At 38.5% G+C, this 14626-nt stretch overlaps 1 protein-coding gene across 2 annotated transcripts in view; it reads left to right on the top strand.

Annotated features, from left to right (window-relative positions):
- The window catches only part of PPP2R3B (protein phosphatase 2 regulatory subunit B''beta), a 49766-nt gene that overhangs the window by 13874 nt on the left and 21266 nt on the right, over window positions 1-14626 (top strand). Inside the window, exon 1 of one of the 2 annotated variants that reach the window (XM_082783757.1) lies at window positions 749-953. The exons of the other annotated variant lie outside the window; for it this stretch is intronic. Within the exon in view, the coding sequence (XP_082639883.1) occupies window positions 807-953 (147 nt within the window). The 5' untranslated portion in view covers window positions 749-806. Of the gene's footprint in view, window positions 1-748; window positions 954-14626 lie in introns of those variants that run through there. 2 annotated transcript variants of the gene reach the window in all.

Genomic DNA, 14626 nt, shown 5'->3' with positions numbered 1-14626 from the left:
CTGTGGACCAAAAAGTACCCTTATTCCCCACAAAATGTATGTAAGATTCAGTAAACTTAAAATAGAGTAGAATGGTAGCTAACTCTAACTTTAGTGCTACTGAAATGGGATAGGCATGCAATCTAATACACGGATATTAAGTTCTATAAAAACTACTATTTAAGCAAGAAAAATGTATCCTGTCAATTTTGGGGGGATTTTGTTAAATCATTGATATTCCTGATGTATTTCTATGTGAAACTAGGTGAGCCACTCCATGGAAGTTTGCAGCTTTTTCTGTCGTCTTCATTTTTCCAATGTGATAGGATTCCTGCTAAAGGACTGGAGAGCTTAAAAGGAGTTTAATTGCTGCTCAGTAAGCCTTATCCTTTGGTGAGGTACTTAATTGAAGCTAGACAGTGAGTGTTTTGTGACAGAAGGAAAAGCTGAGGGGGGATGGGAGGAGGAGGAAGCTACGAAATGACCACGGCTGGCCTCTTCACATTCCTCTAGGGCTTGCTTTTTTAAAATTGGAAGCTGCTTTTATAGATGCTCCTCCAAACAGGTTTGTTTTTTTCCATACTATCCCATTTAGACTTTGGAATGCATGTACGAAAGGGCAGGCCCCCAAAGTGACTTTCCAATCTGTTTTTGTGATTCCAGCCAAGTTCCCTTTAATGTATGGAGCAGGCGAAGTTGAGCTGAGTCTCTTATAATATCACAGAACTCAGGCGCAGCTGCTGCTGCTTTAAGTGGCACTGTGTGATAATACAACAGCTCTGCTATTTACTGGGACTCAAGTGCCTGGACTGGCACAGAGACATTATATGAAATCCGAAAGCATGAGGATAAAGGAAATTTCTTTGCGGCAAGACCCTGATCTAAGAAAGGAGTTGGCATTGCTAGCTCGAGGATGTGATTTTGTTTTACCTTCTAGATTCAAGAAGAGACTGAAAGCTTTTCAGCAGGTCCAGGTTTGTCTTTCAGTTCTTATACAATTAAGTTATTGTATTCAGCTGTATGTTTACAACTGTGCAAATTTCAGGAAATACATGGCAGTTATTCCTCAACTAGCAGTATTTCACTAGGTTTCATGTATGTTTTCTGTATTTTAGAAGGTTGCACAGGTGCTTCTCTGCAAACAAAAAGACAGGAGAGCTTACTGAGTCATGTAGTATAGATGAAGTATGTTTGCACAGAGACATATGCAGTAGAAAGTTGGTGTGCCTATTGCCATTTGACTTTTTGGACAGTTTTCCTTAATCTGCATAGTCACAATCTGTGTATTTCCCCTGGGGGATTAATTTACATTTTACTAAAATCTACTGAAGTAGGATGTAACTTTAACTCAGAATATGTCAAAGTGCTTTTATTTGTCCATGATGATTCTGAATGCCTTTGCGTTGTTGTTCTTTTAGGCTTTTATTTGGATGAGATCAGTTGTTGCTACGTAGTTCATACATGTGCCTCTGCTGTTTTGCAACAGTGAGTTAAATCCACCATTTTAAAGTGAGCTCCTCATTGAGAATAGAAGCGTTTGAAATGCGTGGTTCATAGGAAAACTACTTATAAATGTTTCAAAGAGATTCTTTTGTGAGGGCAAAATCTTAAAACTGTTTTATTGGAGAAAGTCGGTATTTCCTCAACCAGCACCAAACTTTAAGTGTTTTGGTGGTATGTGAAAACATTCACTTTGTCCTTACCTCACCCTCACTTCTAACTCATGTACTAAAGGTGTATCAGTGACAGTATGTTTGACATTTTTTTACTTGTTTTTAATTAAGGAAAGTTTGGTAGTTGAACAAAAATTACATTATCTTAAGATTTCTTTTACTTTTCAAATCATTATAAATATAGCCAACCACTTAATTTTGTGTTCAGAGCACTAGTGTCCCTTCTGGGTGACCTTCAAGAGAGGGCAATGGAGCTGGAGCCCTGTGACCCTAAAAAAGTGTTAGCCGTGTACCTGTTATATTTTTACTTCAAATTTATTTCAGCTGAGCTATATAAACAATGTTTGTGCCTTTGTGGAAAGACTAATTCAAATGCTGACCTATCAGGTTTATGCTGTTCAGAATAAACTTGTGAATGAAAGGATTTTTGAATTTTTTAATTCAAAAACTAGAAACAGCCAAAAAGGAAAATGTTATCTTTAATTACCCCGAAGTAGCAGTTAATATTTCTGAAACTCAGAGCATGAGGCGAGCTTAGTCTAGTCATGGCATCCCGCTGTAAACAAACACTATTATTACCTTGTGTGGTGCCCGTTAACTTGATCTGCCTTTCATCGAGTGATAGCTGGATCGCTTGCACTTGTACGAGGTTTTTTGTGTTGAGCTAGAAAAGGTCTCAATATAGTATGGCAATGCATATCTAAAAGCAACTAAATACTTTGGAAAATAGCTTGTCTAATGTATTTTTTCAGTTTTGATATTCTGCTGCCTGTTACCTTACAATGCAGAAAACGAACAATCAATTTTCACTTTCAACCAGATTTTCCCTTGGATAAATGGCAATTGTAGAATAACATGTTAAACCACTTAATTGTATTACAGACAAAACTGTTTGGGCAGAACAAACTCAATAGGAATATAAAACTAAAATCTGATGTCTTTGCTCAATCTGATATAAAGTATTTTATCTGGGGTTCCTTTATAAATGCTATTTTATTTCTACTATTTCTACGTGATTTTTAGAAGACCTTTATGAAAGTACCTTAAATATGCAAGTGTCAGTAACTATTGATATAGAAGAAGATGAATATTCTTTACCTTCATGCTAATGGTAATTTCAAGTTGTGCCTCATGGGCCAGGTGCATTTCAAAGAATATCTGTTTATATTTTACGACATAATCTCTGAAGAAATTTCATGTTGAAATGAAAGACTGCTTAAAGCTTTTGTAGAATAACTTGAAAACCTTTTCTCAGTTGCTGAGCTTCATTGCCGTTGGAATTTACAGTCTTCTATACCACTGCAATATTTACTTTCAGACAGAACAGTTCTTGAAATTGATGTAAAATCAGAATGCTAAAATCAAGTGTAACTGAAGGCTGACCTGTTTTTCCATGCCTGTACTATACTTCTATAAGCGTTCATATCCGTGAAGTTTCTGTAAGATGTTAAACAAAAGTCAGATTCTTTTGAAGAAATGCAGTGCTGTAGGAGTTATTCTCCTGAAGTGAAACAACTAATGGTCATGGGTGGTGATGGCTCAACATCTGCTCTGATGTGGTTTGGAGTGACTGGGTCTTGCACAGTTTCTAAGAATTCTGAGGTGGTGTTTTTTGCATAGAGCCATATGCATTTTCCATAGATAATCAACTGTCCTTTGGAATTGGCATTCAGTGGAGTGTAGCAAATCAAGCTGTACGGAAAAATCTTTAAATGGATGATCAGTAGTGAGGTGGGTAGGTTTGGTAAGTGGTGGAACAGGCTGCTTCTCAGCAGTTGCATTTATTGATAGAACTGAGCAAAATAGCTATTTCTGGAAAGACTGTTTCTCAAAAATAAGATTAAAACAATACACAACTGTTGAAATGTTCTCTGTTATGGGGAACTGAATTTGGAACTGAACTTGAGTACATAATTTTGCACAGACCAAAGAACATTAATTCATCTCCTTGCATTAGTTGTAGGAAAGACCATTTTTAGGCAATTTTGTGTCTACAGAATATAGTAAGCTGGAAATGCAACACTTGAAGAGACACTGTATCCATCTTGCTCATCAGTTCTCTGAAACTTTTGAGGGAGAGGGAACTTATCACCATGTCAAATGGACTGCCAACAGCTGGTGACATCCCTACCTGTCAGAGCTGGAATGTAAGCAGCATCATTACCTAGGCTATTTGAGGAAAATATATCTGAAGTTGGAAACAAAATGGTAACAGAATAAAATAAATCTGTGTGCAGTGACATCCTTGCACCCATGTAGCTTAGTGTTAGCAGAAAAACACCTATTTTCCTAGTTTAGCTTAGTCTCACACTGCTCACGTAAATTGGTTGAGTTCTAACACAAACTAGACTTCACTGAAGTCAAATTTGCACTGAATAGGATTTAAAAATAAAGAAAAATTGCCCTTAATCTCAAACTCATCCCCTGAATTTCAGTGCCAGATCTATGTGCTGGTGTATTTTCTGATACTTGAACTGCATCGTACGTCTGTCTGCTGTTACTGCTTGGCGGTCCCTGTAGCTGTATGCGTCACACCTCAGTGTGGAAATGGCAAGCTACTGGTTCCATGACCACCTGTTAATGATACTAAATGCTGCTGCTTTCGCATGCTATTTATGTCAGCTGTATGTGAAATATTTCTTCAACTTCTCCACTGGGCCTCCCAAGATTAGCTTTCCTTCTGAGTGAAGTTAGGCGTGCGTTAGTGCCTCTTGATTGCTTTTGCACTCCTCTGTTACCAAAATGTTTTATAAACTCTAGTGACGCATTCAAGATGACAATGAACACCTACAGCCTGTAGGTGTTAATGTGTGCTGGGCTGGTGTATGCTTCTGCTGTAGTGTACTGGTTCTTCCAGTGATGGAGTTAACGTTGCCGTTTCTGAGGGAAAGTGGATTTTGAAAAGCTTAGTTGAGGCAGTTGGTTTTACATCGGTAGTCAAGACGTAAGTTGTGTAGTAATTGGAGGTCTTCAGCAGGCCAGCTTTCCTAACAGGGTCAATTTTCTAATTTTATTTTGTTTGAAGATGAATTAATACCACAGAGGGAGACATGATATCTGCTTTTACACAACGTTTTTCCCTTTTTAGGGGGGGGGGAAATAAATTTGCAGGGTGGGGTGGAATGGAAGTGTCATTCTGAGTGTAGCTTATAGCTATGCTTGATGTTAGTTTGGTGTAATGCCAACATTTAAGACAGAATGAGAGTATCTAAGCTGCCCACCGAGACTGGCTTGTTAAGGTGAGAGATTCCCCTAGACAGTCTGTCACTAATGGATTGCCAGGTCCTCAGCTCTAGCCATGCAGAGGAAGCCAGAAGCAAATAGTCAGTTTTCTGCCACTTGGGTGATGGGAGACTCCCTGTGCAAGCTTAAAATGTATTGGCTGCACTGTGACAGCAGCTTCTTCACCTGCTGGTGGCTGGTCATAAATTCATGCATGTGTGTGCTGTTTCTGTAGCAAAGCCAATATGGTGCACGTTTGTTACAGCTCACTTGCACACATGATTTAAGAGTCTACATGTCAGTACCCTCTGCAGATAAGTCCTGACCAAACAATTCAGGTACCGGAGACTTAAGATTTACTCTTTTTCTTGCCTTTGGAATAAAAGGTTCACATGCCTTTTCTCTATTTTAACATACTTCTCTTACCTTTATAATCATTTACACTACCTAATATAGCAGGTGTGCTCTGACTGTCAACAATAGTACTTTGTATCCTAGAAAGCCTGAAACAGTTTGGCACGTTTCTGTATTAAAGAAAATAGCCTTCAACTTCTTAAGGATCAAGGAATGTGCAATTGTTTTCACGATTGTCCAAATCAGAATTTGCTGGGGCATTGCCAGACAAAAAGGTAACAGAATACTTACTACACTGATGACTCCGCAGCTCAGTAACAAGGCTGAGCTGGCTGATATTTTTCTTGTTTGAGTGGATTTTTTTCTAAGCTCAATTGCCCTGAGTGACTGAAAGTTGTTTTGTTGCAAACATGGAAGGCTGCAGAGCTTACGAATTAAGTGGCTGTCTGTCTTAGCCCTATTTGCTACTTCTGATGCTGAACTGATGGCCTGTCCTGACAAGGGCTGTTTTCCATAGACAAATGTTAGAATTGCCTGAGGTAACTGGCTGTCAGTTTTTCCCCATTAAAATGATGTTTAGGCAGTCATGACTCCTGTGCAGGTAGTGAGTCCCAGTGTGATCCACTGGCTGTGTACAATCACAATGATTATGTACTAGGAGGCTCTTACCAGCTAGTCTCCTGAAACAGAACGTGCTGGTAAGGAACAGGAATACGGATTTAACCTATGATCAAAGTATTTTCTGAGAAAGCTGCAGCTATATGCAAAACTGGGTGTATTACTGACGTGGATGCTTGTTTTGATATAGCTCATAAAATGGAGGCTGTCTGACAACAATTCCCAGGCAGTGACTAATATTTTGTACCCCTTCTGTCTCGGCACAAAACGTAGTAGATGTTGCCTTTCATGAGGTATTTTTTCTGAAGTTTACTTTTCCATTTTATAATCTGTACCATTTTCATTTCCTGAATTAGCAGGGGAAGCAAAAAGTATTTCCACTGGTCAGCAACAGCAAATGCTTAGAGGATCCTACCTCTGAAGGCTCTGGTAAAAGCTCTGTCAGCAAATAAAGCAAGTTACTTGTGGACATATAAGATACAAACTCCTCCTGGGCTCATGCTTTTTTTTGTAAAATGTAAATGTAAAATGTAACTGCCTCTTTTTTTTTTTTTTTTTTTTTTTTTTTTTTTTTTTTACCATTCCACCTGTACCCCACCCCAAGGGAATTCTGAATGAATCATGGAAATCATGGAACTCTTTCTAACTGCGTAACTAGAAACTTAATGCAGAAGTTCTGTGTAATTAAAATGTGGGGGACAACTAAATATATGTAGCTGTATTTTAAGGTCTTTCTATGGCAATAATGCATGTGCAGTAGAGTACTTCAGTTCCCAGCAGGACTGCATTATTTGTCTGTTTCAGCTGTACCAGCTTGTAAGTTCATTGCATGCTGCTTTTTTACATGTGTGTGGAATACCGCTCATCTGTGGTGACATGCTTTTAGTTGAATGTATTTTTAATGTCAATGCAAAAGATGGTATGCATGGAATGTATCTTGTACTTTAAGTGGAACCCTTTTCTGGATACCACTACCTACCACCTCCTCCTACGTGAGAATTAACACACTATCCCAAATAGCTTTGTGTACATGGTCCAGACTTCTGCATGCTCTGCTCTGCAGAAATACTTAGACTTGAACGTGGATTCAGTTCAGTGGCTTTCTTGTGGAGCTCACGTTGGCTGCTTAAATGTGACTTGCTTAATTCAAAGGGGAAACGAATTACTCATAGCTCTTGTGACCATCAGAAAGTAAGTAGCTGAACTACCTGTTACTCTGCTGTCCTGACCCTGAAAATGACGGGAGGAATTTCCTTCAGGTAGCAAGCGACAAAATCTTTTTTCCTTCAAAATCAGAGGTTAGCAGACAAGCATTGTTTCAGTGACAAAATAGATCTGATTCTAGCTTGTTAAGAAGCTGAATTTTCCAATATTAATTTATAAAATGAATGTAAACTGATATCTCTGCAACTTGATAGCCAGTGATATTCTAGGATCAATACTTTGCTGGTGATGTTGATATTTGCTATTAAAGTGGACCACATTAGTAGTTCATTATTGCACTAGAAATACAGTAGAACTTGGTGCTGAGTATTTGAGGAAAAAAAAAATCATACAAATCAACCAACTCTTCTGAGCTTTCTATTTATAGTTCAACCACCAGGTGATGAATCAGTGAGGGTTTTGCCTGACTTAGTGGATGGAAGAGAGATCAGACCAGTTAGGTTCACCAACTGCTTTGTCTCTAACTGGCAGTACCAGGGTCTGCACTCTGAACTGTTGACCTCTGAACACAGTGAGGCTGACAGAGTTGAACCAAACACCAAGAGAAAGGTTATCTATCCCTAGAGCTGTTTTTATGTTTGTAGCAAGTAAGAAAACTAATATATATATATATATATATATATTTAGGTCATGGAACTCTAGCTGTAATTCCATACTTCTGTGAGTAGCAGTGCAAGTCGAGGGTCTTCCTTAAACTTCATTTTACTGATTCCAGAAACGCCAGGGCATGTTAATTCTGCCAAAACGTGACAGTGCGATATACGGCTTGGTATCTAGAATAAAGTTGTTTTAAAATTGGGGATTATCATTGTCACTAGATGACAAGACGAAGAGACCTTAAACTCTTGTACAGAAACAGGTTTGAGAGTAAACTGCCAAGAACATGCATAAGTCAGATAAGAATGATAGGTGGTGTGTGAAAATGAGACGAGGCATGATGTGGCACACCAGCAGGGGACACCCAACAGTCTGGGCAGAATTTTAAGGCAAATACAGACTGCACTTCGGGGAGCTGCTGAACAGCTGCTCCCTTGTATCGATCGAAGTGATATGTATAAAATCAGAAACAGTGTACTTTAAAGTACTTTTTTCCTTCTAACAGTACATGGCTAGAACTTTGTGGAAAGCTGCATTCCTTTTCTCATTTCCTCCCACTCATTGTAGCACCAATTTTAAGTGACTACAGGCCAAACTGGATCAGAGAACTGATCTGAGTTAAGGCTGAAAGCAAAAGCAAGCCAGTTTAAAAACTATCAGGGCTAAAATTAATAGATGTTTATCTCTTACCGTGGAAAGGAAAGAAGAGCATGTATGATATAATTAGTTTCTATAGCACATCCAAAAACAGCTGCCAAATAATAACTGAAGGATAGGAAGCAACTGGGACTGAAAAAGCATGTGTTGCCAGAGGACTTGTGCGTGTATACCCTGGCACCTGTTTTTGGCATAGGTTCATTCTCTGTAGGTGTGTCTCTGAGCTTGACCACATGTCTTAACTTTAGGATTATGCTTGGCAAGATCAATCACAGTCTTAGCATAGTTCTAAGGGTAATGTAAACTTATTTCAAACAGCATTGCCAGAGTATTCCTCTAACCTTCTTCAGGTTATCACCAGAACCATGTTGCTTCTAAGTGGAGTCAACTGTGGGAGACTGGATGAGAATAAGTAGTTTCACACTGCTTTTCAGCTGCCTTGGTGACCTGGGGCAATTCCCCATGCTGCAGCACTGCCACTGGTACTGACGCAAAGGTCAGTAAACCCAAACAAGATACAGGAGTGGGGGAAGATGCAGGTGTACTTTGGTTTGGCTTGCCTTATGCTGTGCTGTGAAACTTCGTTAGTAAGCTTTCAGACTAAATTACTGTTTTCAAGCTATTTTTCAGGGTAATAACTAGATTTTACAGAAAGTCTGTCTGGAAAAATAATTTTGAAAGCTTTAAATTGTCAAAGGATACTCTTGTTAAGCATGTGAAGCCGAATGGGAAACGATGCAGTCAGTGAACTCTTGCAGTAATAAATCTGTCTTTCTAGTTTGGCTAGAAGGAAGATATCTAAGAGCTTACCGAGAACAAGGGAAAAACATCATTTCTTTGAATTAGATAATTGGAAATCTGAATGTCTGCCACAAGGTCAAGCAAGCTTATGTTAGAGAAGTTTTTCTTGGCTTGTCCTGAGGGTAGCTGTAAAATTAAGCTTGCTTACCTATTCTGAAGCAGATCTTTGAAAGAACTTTAACATGCCAAAACATTTGGGAGTTTGGAATAGATTTTCTAAAATAATATTTTTTCCTTGCGTGTCAGTGAATCATTTTCTAGGTATTGGTAGCATGAATCTTTAACCTGGTGTTTTCAGGAGTTAGGTTTTATAAAAGTTACCATGCCACTTACTTATCTAGAGGAAGTGTTGACATTTGCTGTACAATCAAATAGATAGTAACTCAAAGCAGAAATATTTCTCAGACTTTATTGGTCAGACTTGAAAAAAGGGGAAGGCAGGAAGGCTGATTGGGTACTCCTTTTATACCTGCGTACTGGTCACATTTTCTTAGATTCGCAAGTAACATGCACCTTTGATAGTAAATAGGGCATAAAATTCAGTATAATCCTACAAAATGCAGTAATTAAATCTTTAAGTTTATGCTGCAATATTTCTTGTTTTGTTTAGAACTTTCAAGTTCACGTGCTAAACAGCATTTATGTCTCTTTACTACCACCCTACTGTCTCTCAGGTCTCCATTTTAACTTTTATTTTCTGTTGTAGCAGTTAAAGAAGGGAACTTCATGCAGCATCTGGTTTTCCTGGTGGGTGACTCAAAGTATCTCTAAGTGGGTGTTTGCAGGGATGTTAGACTTTAAAGAACCAAATTGTATACCTCTGCAGAATAGCTTTTAGCTTATTACTCACTTTGATATTCCTAGGTAATATTTGCATAAAATGTGATATGCAAGAGCAGAGGACTCAGCCAGTGGAAGAACTAGAATCATTTATGCATAGCATGCTTGAAAAGTATTGCAACATTCTTCTGTTGTTTTTTGTTTTTTTTTGGTAACATCACTAGTTTAATAGTCAGGTGTTGAACCAAACATTTACCTGTTGGAGAGGGAAAAATATCTTTTTTTTTTTTTTTTAGTACAAAATATTTTTTTCACTAGTTAATGCCACTTTGTTTGGAATTACGGTGTGCCACAATGTAATGTGCTCTTGTAAGTAAATGCAAAGTACAATTCTTGGAGGGAGGTCCTATTGTCTTGACCCTATTGTGTATATTCCATTGACTTTTCTAATCTGGAAGTCTTTATGGCAGCTTATGGTAAATAGTACAGCAAAAGCTGAATGCTGTCTCTGAAAACACATTTTGAATGTTTCCAGAGGAACTGGTATTACAGGTGTTAGTGTCTGTCAAATGTTTGAAAGCATAAAAGGTTTTACATGAACCTATCTTTTTCTGTAGTCAATGCAGATAACAATTAAGTTCAATGAGTTTGTCCTAATCAGCAAAATATCTATAAAACACTACATTTATAAACATATTTACATATTTACCTTGCTCGTTTTTCCACAAAGTCCTTTTTAAGTGAGGTTTCACTCACTAGCCTTTGAATGTGAAGCCCATCTGTGAGGTTCTGTGCTTACCTGTAGATGGAAATAGACTTGACTGAGTGTACAGTGTTAAAATATCTGGGAGCAAATGCCCCCTTCCTTTGTGTTTCAGGAAGACATCCTGTCATTGGAGGACTCTTTCATTCATTAAGTGGGGAGAGGGAAAATCACCGTGGTGTTTTTAAAATGAGGTATCTTCATTTTTGTTTAGAACCAAGTTCACTGCTGAGTGTAACTCATCCGTTGGCAGATGTAAGAACGTAAAACAAGACTGAACCTCTCTCATTCGGGTGTCCAATTACTACCATATTGCTCTACTGTAGTTCTAATAATTTACTTTCCATCCACTGGTAACAGTTGGTAAAGGGTCTAGAGAGCAGCAAAATAAAATAGAAAGCTGCCCTTCAAACAGTGACCCCACTGGGATATACATTGCTGCTTCCTTTGTAAAAGTGAAGGCAAATACGTGTTGGATAACTGGACAATCCTTATCAGTTTGGAAATGAAAACTGATCATGTGTTAAGAGTTTTTAATGAATTCTTCATAGAGAAATCTAACAAACTTGTTGATGTTTCTATAAACAAGGAATTTTCAGGGAACCATCGCTTTCCATCTTTTAGCAAAAAACATAAACTACATTTGCAACTTACAATACAATTACAAGTCAAGGACTTTACATACAGGTATTGCAAAGGCCAGTGCACCATTCAGTCCTAACAGTTCAGCATGCGTCTGCTTGGATGAGTTATTTACGAGCTCATACAGTCAACATTCCTAACTCCAAGTATGTTATTTTTTATGCCTTGCCAAGTTTCAGTGGAACTCATCTCTTACCAAGCAAGTTTCTTTGGGCAGTTTAGCTTGCCAGTACTAGACTAGTATTAAAGGGTTTAAGAAAATGTAGGTCAGTTTTTGTAAACGCTAAATTGACCACTGAAGTGGCATAGTTGTGTCAAAAGAGTAATGAACAGCTGTTGCAGACTTCCAATTCAAAGTTTTGCCACTAGCAGACTTCTGCCATTTCTTATTAAGGAAGAAATCCCATGGTTAGTTTTAATTCATTTTAGAAGAGCTTAATCTCCCACAATTACGCATTTTGACTGCCCTGAAAGAAGTTTGCTTTACCAGCTGTACAACACATGCCTCCACAGAAGAATCTAGCTGAAATTGTAGAGTGCAGTGGCACTCGGAGCCCATCACACATCCCCTCATTAAAGTGCATACAGGAGAGGAGCCTCAGCTGTACTGGAGGCCTTTCAGTTGTCAGCAGAGTTGAAGCTGACAGAAGAGAAGAGAAGAATCCCTGGCCCTTCTTGGGAAGGCAAGGAGAGGGAGGAGGTTAATACTAACTCTGTAGTGCATTAGTTGGAGCTGCTCGTTTCGCATGACCAGTTTCTTTCTTTGGTGCAGGCTTTTATCCCTGTGTTGACTGATGCTAACAGTGCAGTCTGATTATTCAGCTGGAAGTTGCTTGTGGCCTTGAAGAAGCATCAGTGTGCTCAGAACGTCCCCATAGCAGATATGGTGGGAGAGCTGTGCTCTGAGCCGGCTGCTGGAGAGCACAGGGAATATTCAGGGTCACTTTGCATTGATGGTATTCTCACTAGAGGCCTGTATGTAAGCACCAAATTAATCCATCAGAAGGGCAGGTCTTACATTTTCTGAAGCAAATGAAACATCTTTGTTTTTTTTCCTCTCACCCAATTTGAGGAACCAGCATGTAGAAACAGGTATCGTCCTTCATGATAAGGAGAAGGGTTTTGTCTTACAGTGAGTCTGTATTCTATACTTGACTTGAATAAATTTACTGTTTTACAGATTAAATATTAGATGTTCTTATGCTAAGCATGCAGAATTCAACATGAGGCCTAAATGTAACACTTATCTTAGATATATATATGTTAAGAAAATTGATTTTTCCTGTCTCCAGTTCTGAATCTGTTGCTTAGCTTCTTCCTCAGGACCACTCTCTGGAACATCTTTATGACAGACAAAAAGATGAAAAATAAAAAGCCTCTATTGCATAACTCTTAAATAACACCAAGAAGAGCTACTCTAGTAGGTGTAACTTTACTACAGATCCTGAACTGAGATTTCTACAGGTGCTTAAGAACAACTTTTGACCTGGGCTAATGGAAATCATTTATTATGTACTCTGAGGTACCTGAAGTAAATGAGTAGTTTCTGAGAAGTAATCTTTGCAGTGAAATAGCTCTGTGGCTAGCATTCTCTTTCTCCTGGGACCTTTTCCAATACAGTTTTCCCTCTGACCCTACTTTTCCTTTTAAAAGAAATCTTTCCCTTTGATCTGAGGCTCAAAATTTTCTTAGCTCTTGATTTTGAAGTGCCATGTCTGTCTGTACTAGGTTTTTTTGAATAACTGTTTTACCTCATGTTACCTGAAATGTGAAGGGCACATCAGTGGTCTGTAATCGCCACCTGTCCTCCTCTCAGCTGGGGCCTCGCTCACCAGCATGTTAATGCCTGCTCCTCTGTGGTGAGTGGAGCAACTCGTGTGGGAGCAGCTGGCCAGGCAGTTGGGGAAAGGGGAAATAAGGTAACTTTGCTCTTTGCAACAAACATAAGACTTTGGTTCTGTTAAATAAAAGATCATTTGACTGCCAGTGCTCAAAAGCATGCTATAACTAGCATGCTTTTGTGTGGTACCAGCCTGAGGAGCAGGTCTTTGATCTGCCTAGGGTAACTGCTAGGGCCCTGCTAAAGTGCTGATGTGTAGCACTGGGTTTCTAGAACTAAACAAGGTATTAACCCAATTACATATGTTATTTGTAGTGCTGATGGTAATATTACTTTGAAGGTGAAAGTGTTGCTGTCTTTGTTCTTTCCCAAAGTTTTTGGAGTCTACAGGTGGAAGGGATTTTTGATACCCTATGGCACTTCTCTTACAAACTGAGGCCTTGTTAGCTGAGCCCCTAAACTAATGTTGAGGTGTCAGAAAATCTAATTTATAGGTTTCTTAGAAAATAATAGGCAGCAACTGACTCCAGGCATCCGTTTCAAGGTAACTTTTTCCTCTAGGAAATAGGAGTTGTAACTCAGTTAAGGGATTTCTGCAGCTGGGAGCATGATCACTGGCTCAAAGTCAAGGAAGGGAAAGAAAGGTTAATTCAGGCTGGTTTAGCATGTGTAGTATTCCAGCAAAGGCTCCTAGATTGGAACCCAGAAAATTTAAAACTGCTCTCGGTAGGTACCTCTTTCTTTCACTGAGATGTGGAAGGGTCTCTGTACAGGCCCTTTGCAAGATGGTAAGAAGTAAAATGAGGGTTCTTTGGTTTGTTGCTTTTTTCTTCAATCTCTGGTTGTTTTTTCTTCAACTCTGGTTGGAAATGAGATGTAATTCTGGATTTTGAGCATATTTACACTACAATAAGCCATCATATAGCATTAAACATTGTTTCTACATTTGGGTAGTGGCCTTGGGATGAAAGACTTCATGTTTAACCACCAACATTAAGTTGCCACAATTCTATTTTTGCCTTGCTTGCTATCTTGGTTTCTCTGTGTTATTGGACTTTTTTTTTTTTTTTTTTTGACACTAAGTACAAGGTGAATTCGTCTTTACTTGGGCTAAATGTGTTTAAATAATTTCTCTTGTTACTGGTCATTGATTTTTCAGTAATGTGCTGTATCAGAAATTTCTTGAGAAACAAACTTAAAAGCACTCATGCCATAATTGTGTACAGTGTACCAAAAAAAAAAAAAAAAACCTAATATTTCCTTTATGAAACTGAATGATTTTTAGGAACAAAAACACCAAGCACCTTCTCTGTAATTCTATTAACAGGATGGTAGTTCACAACAAAGCTGTCATGCTTATTTCAACAGTTTGAAGTTGTAAAACTAGAAATACTTCAAAAGCAGATTCTTTCATGACCTGTCTGTTAAACTAGAAGTTATGTTATGCTATCAGTTTCAGAAGAAAAAATTCAAGTA

This window comes from Aythya marila, assembly GCF_965140915.1.
Source record: "Aythya marila genome assembly, chromosome: 1".
NCBI lineage: Eukaryota > Metazoa > Chordata > Aves > Anseriformes > Anatidae > Aythya > Aythya marila.
The sequence above is the reverse complement of the archived record's forward strand: the minus strand, read 5'-3'. Positions and strand labels throughout refer to the sequence as shown.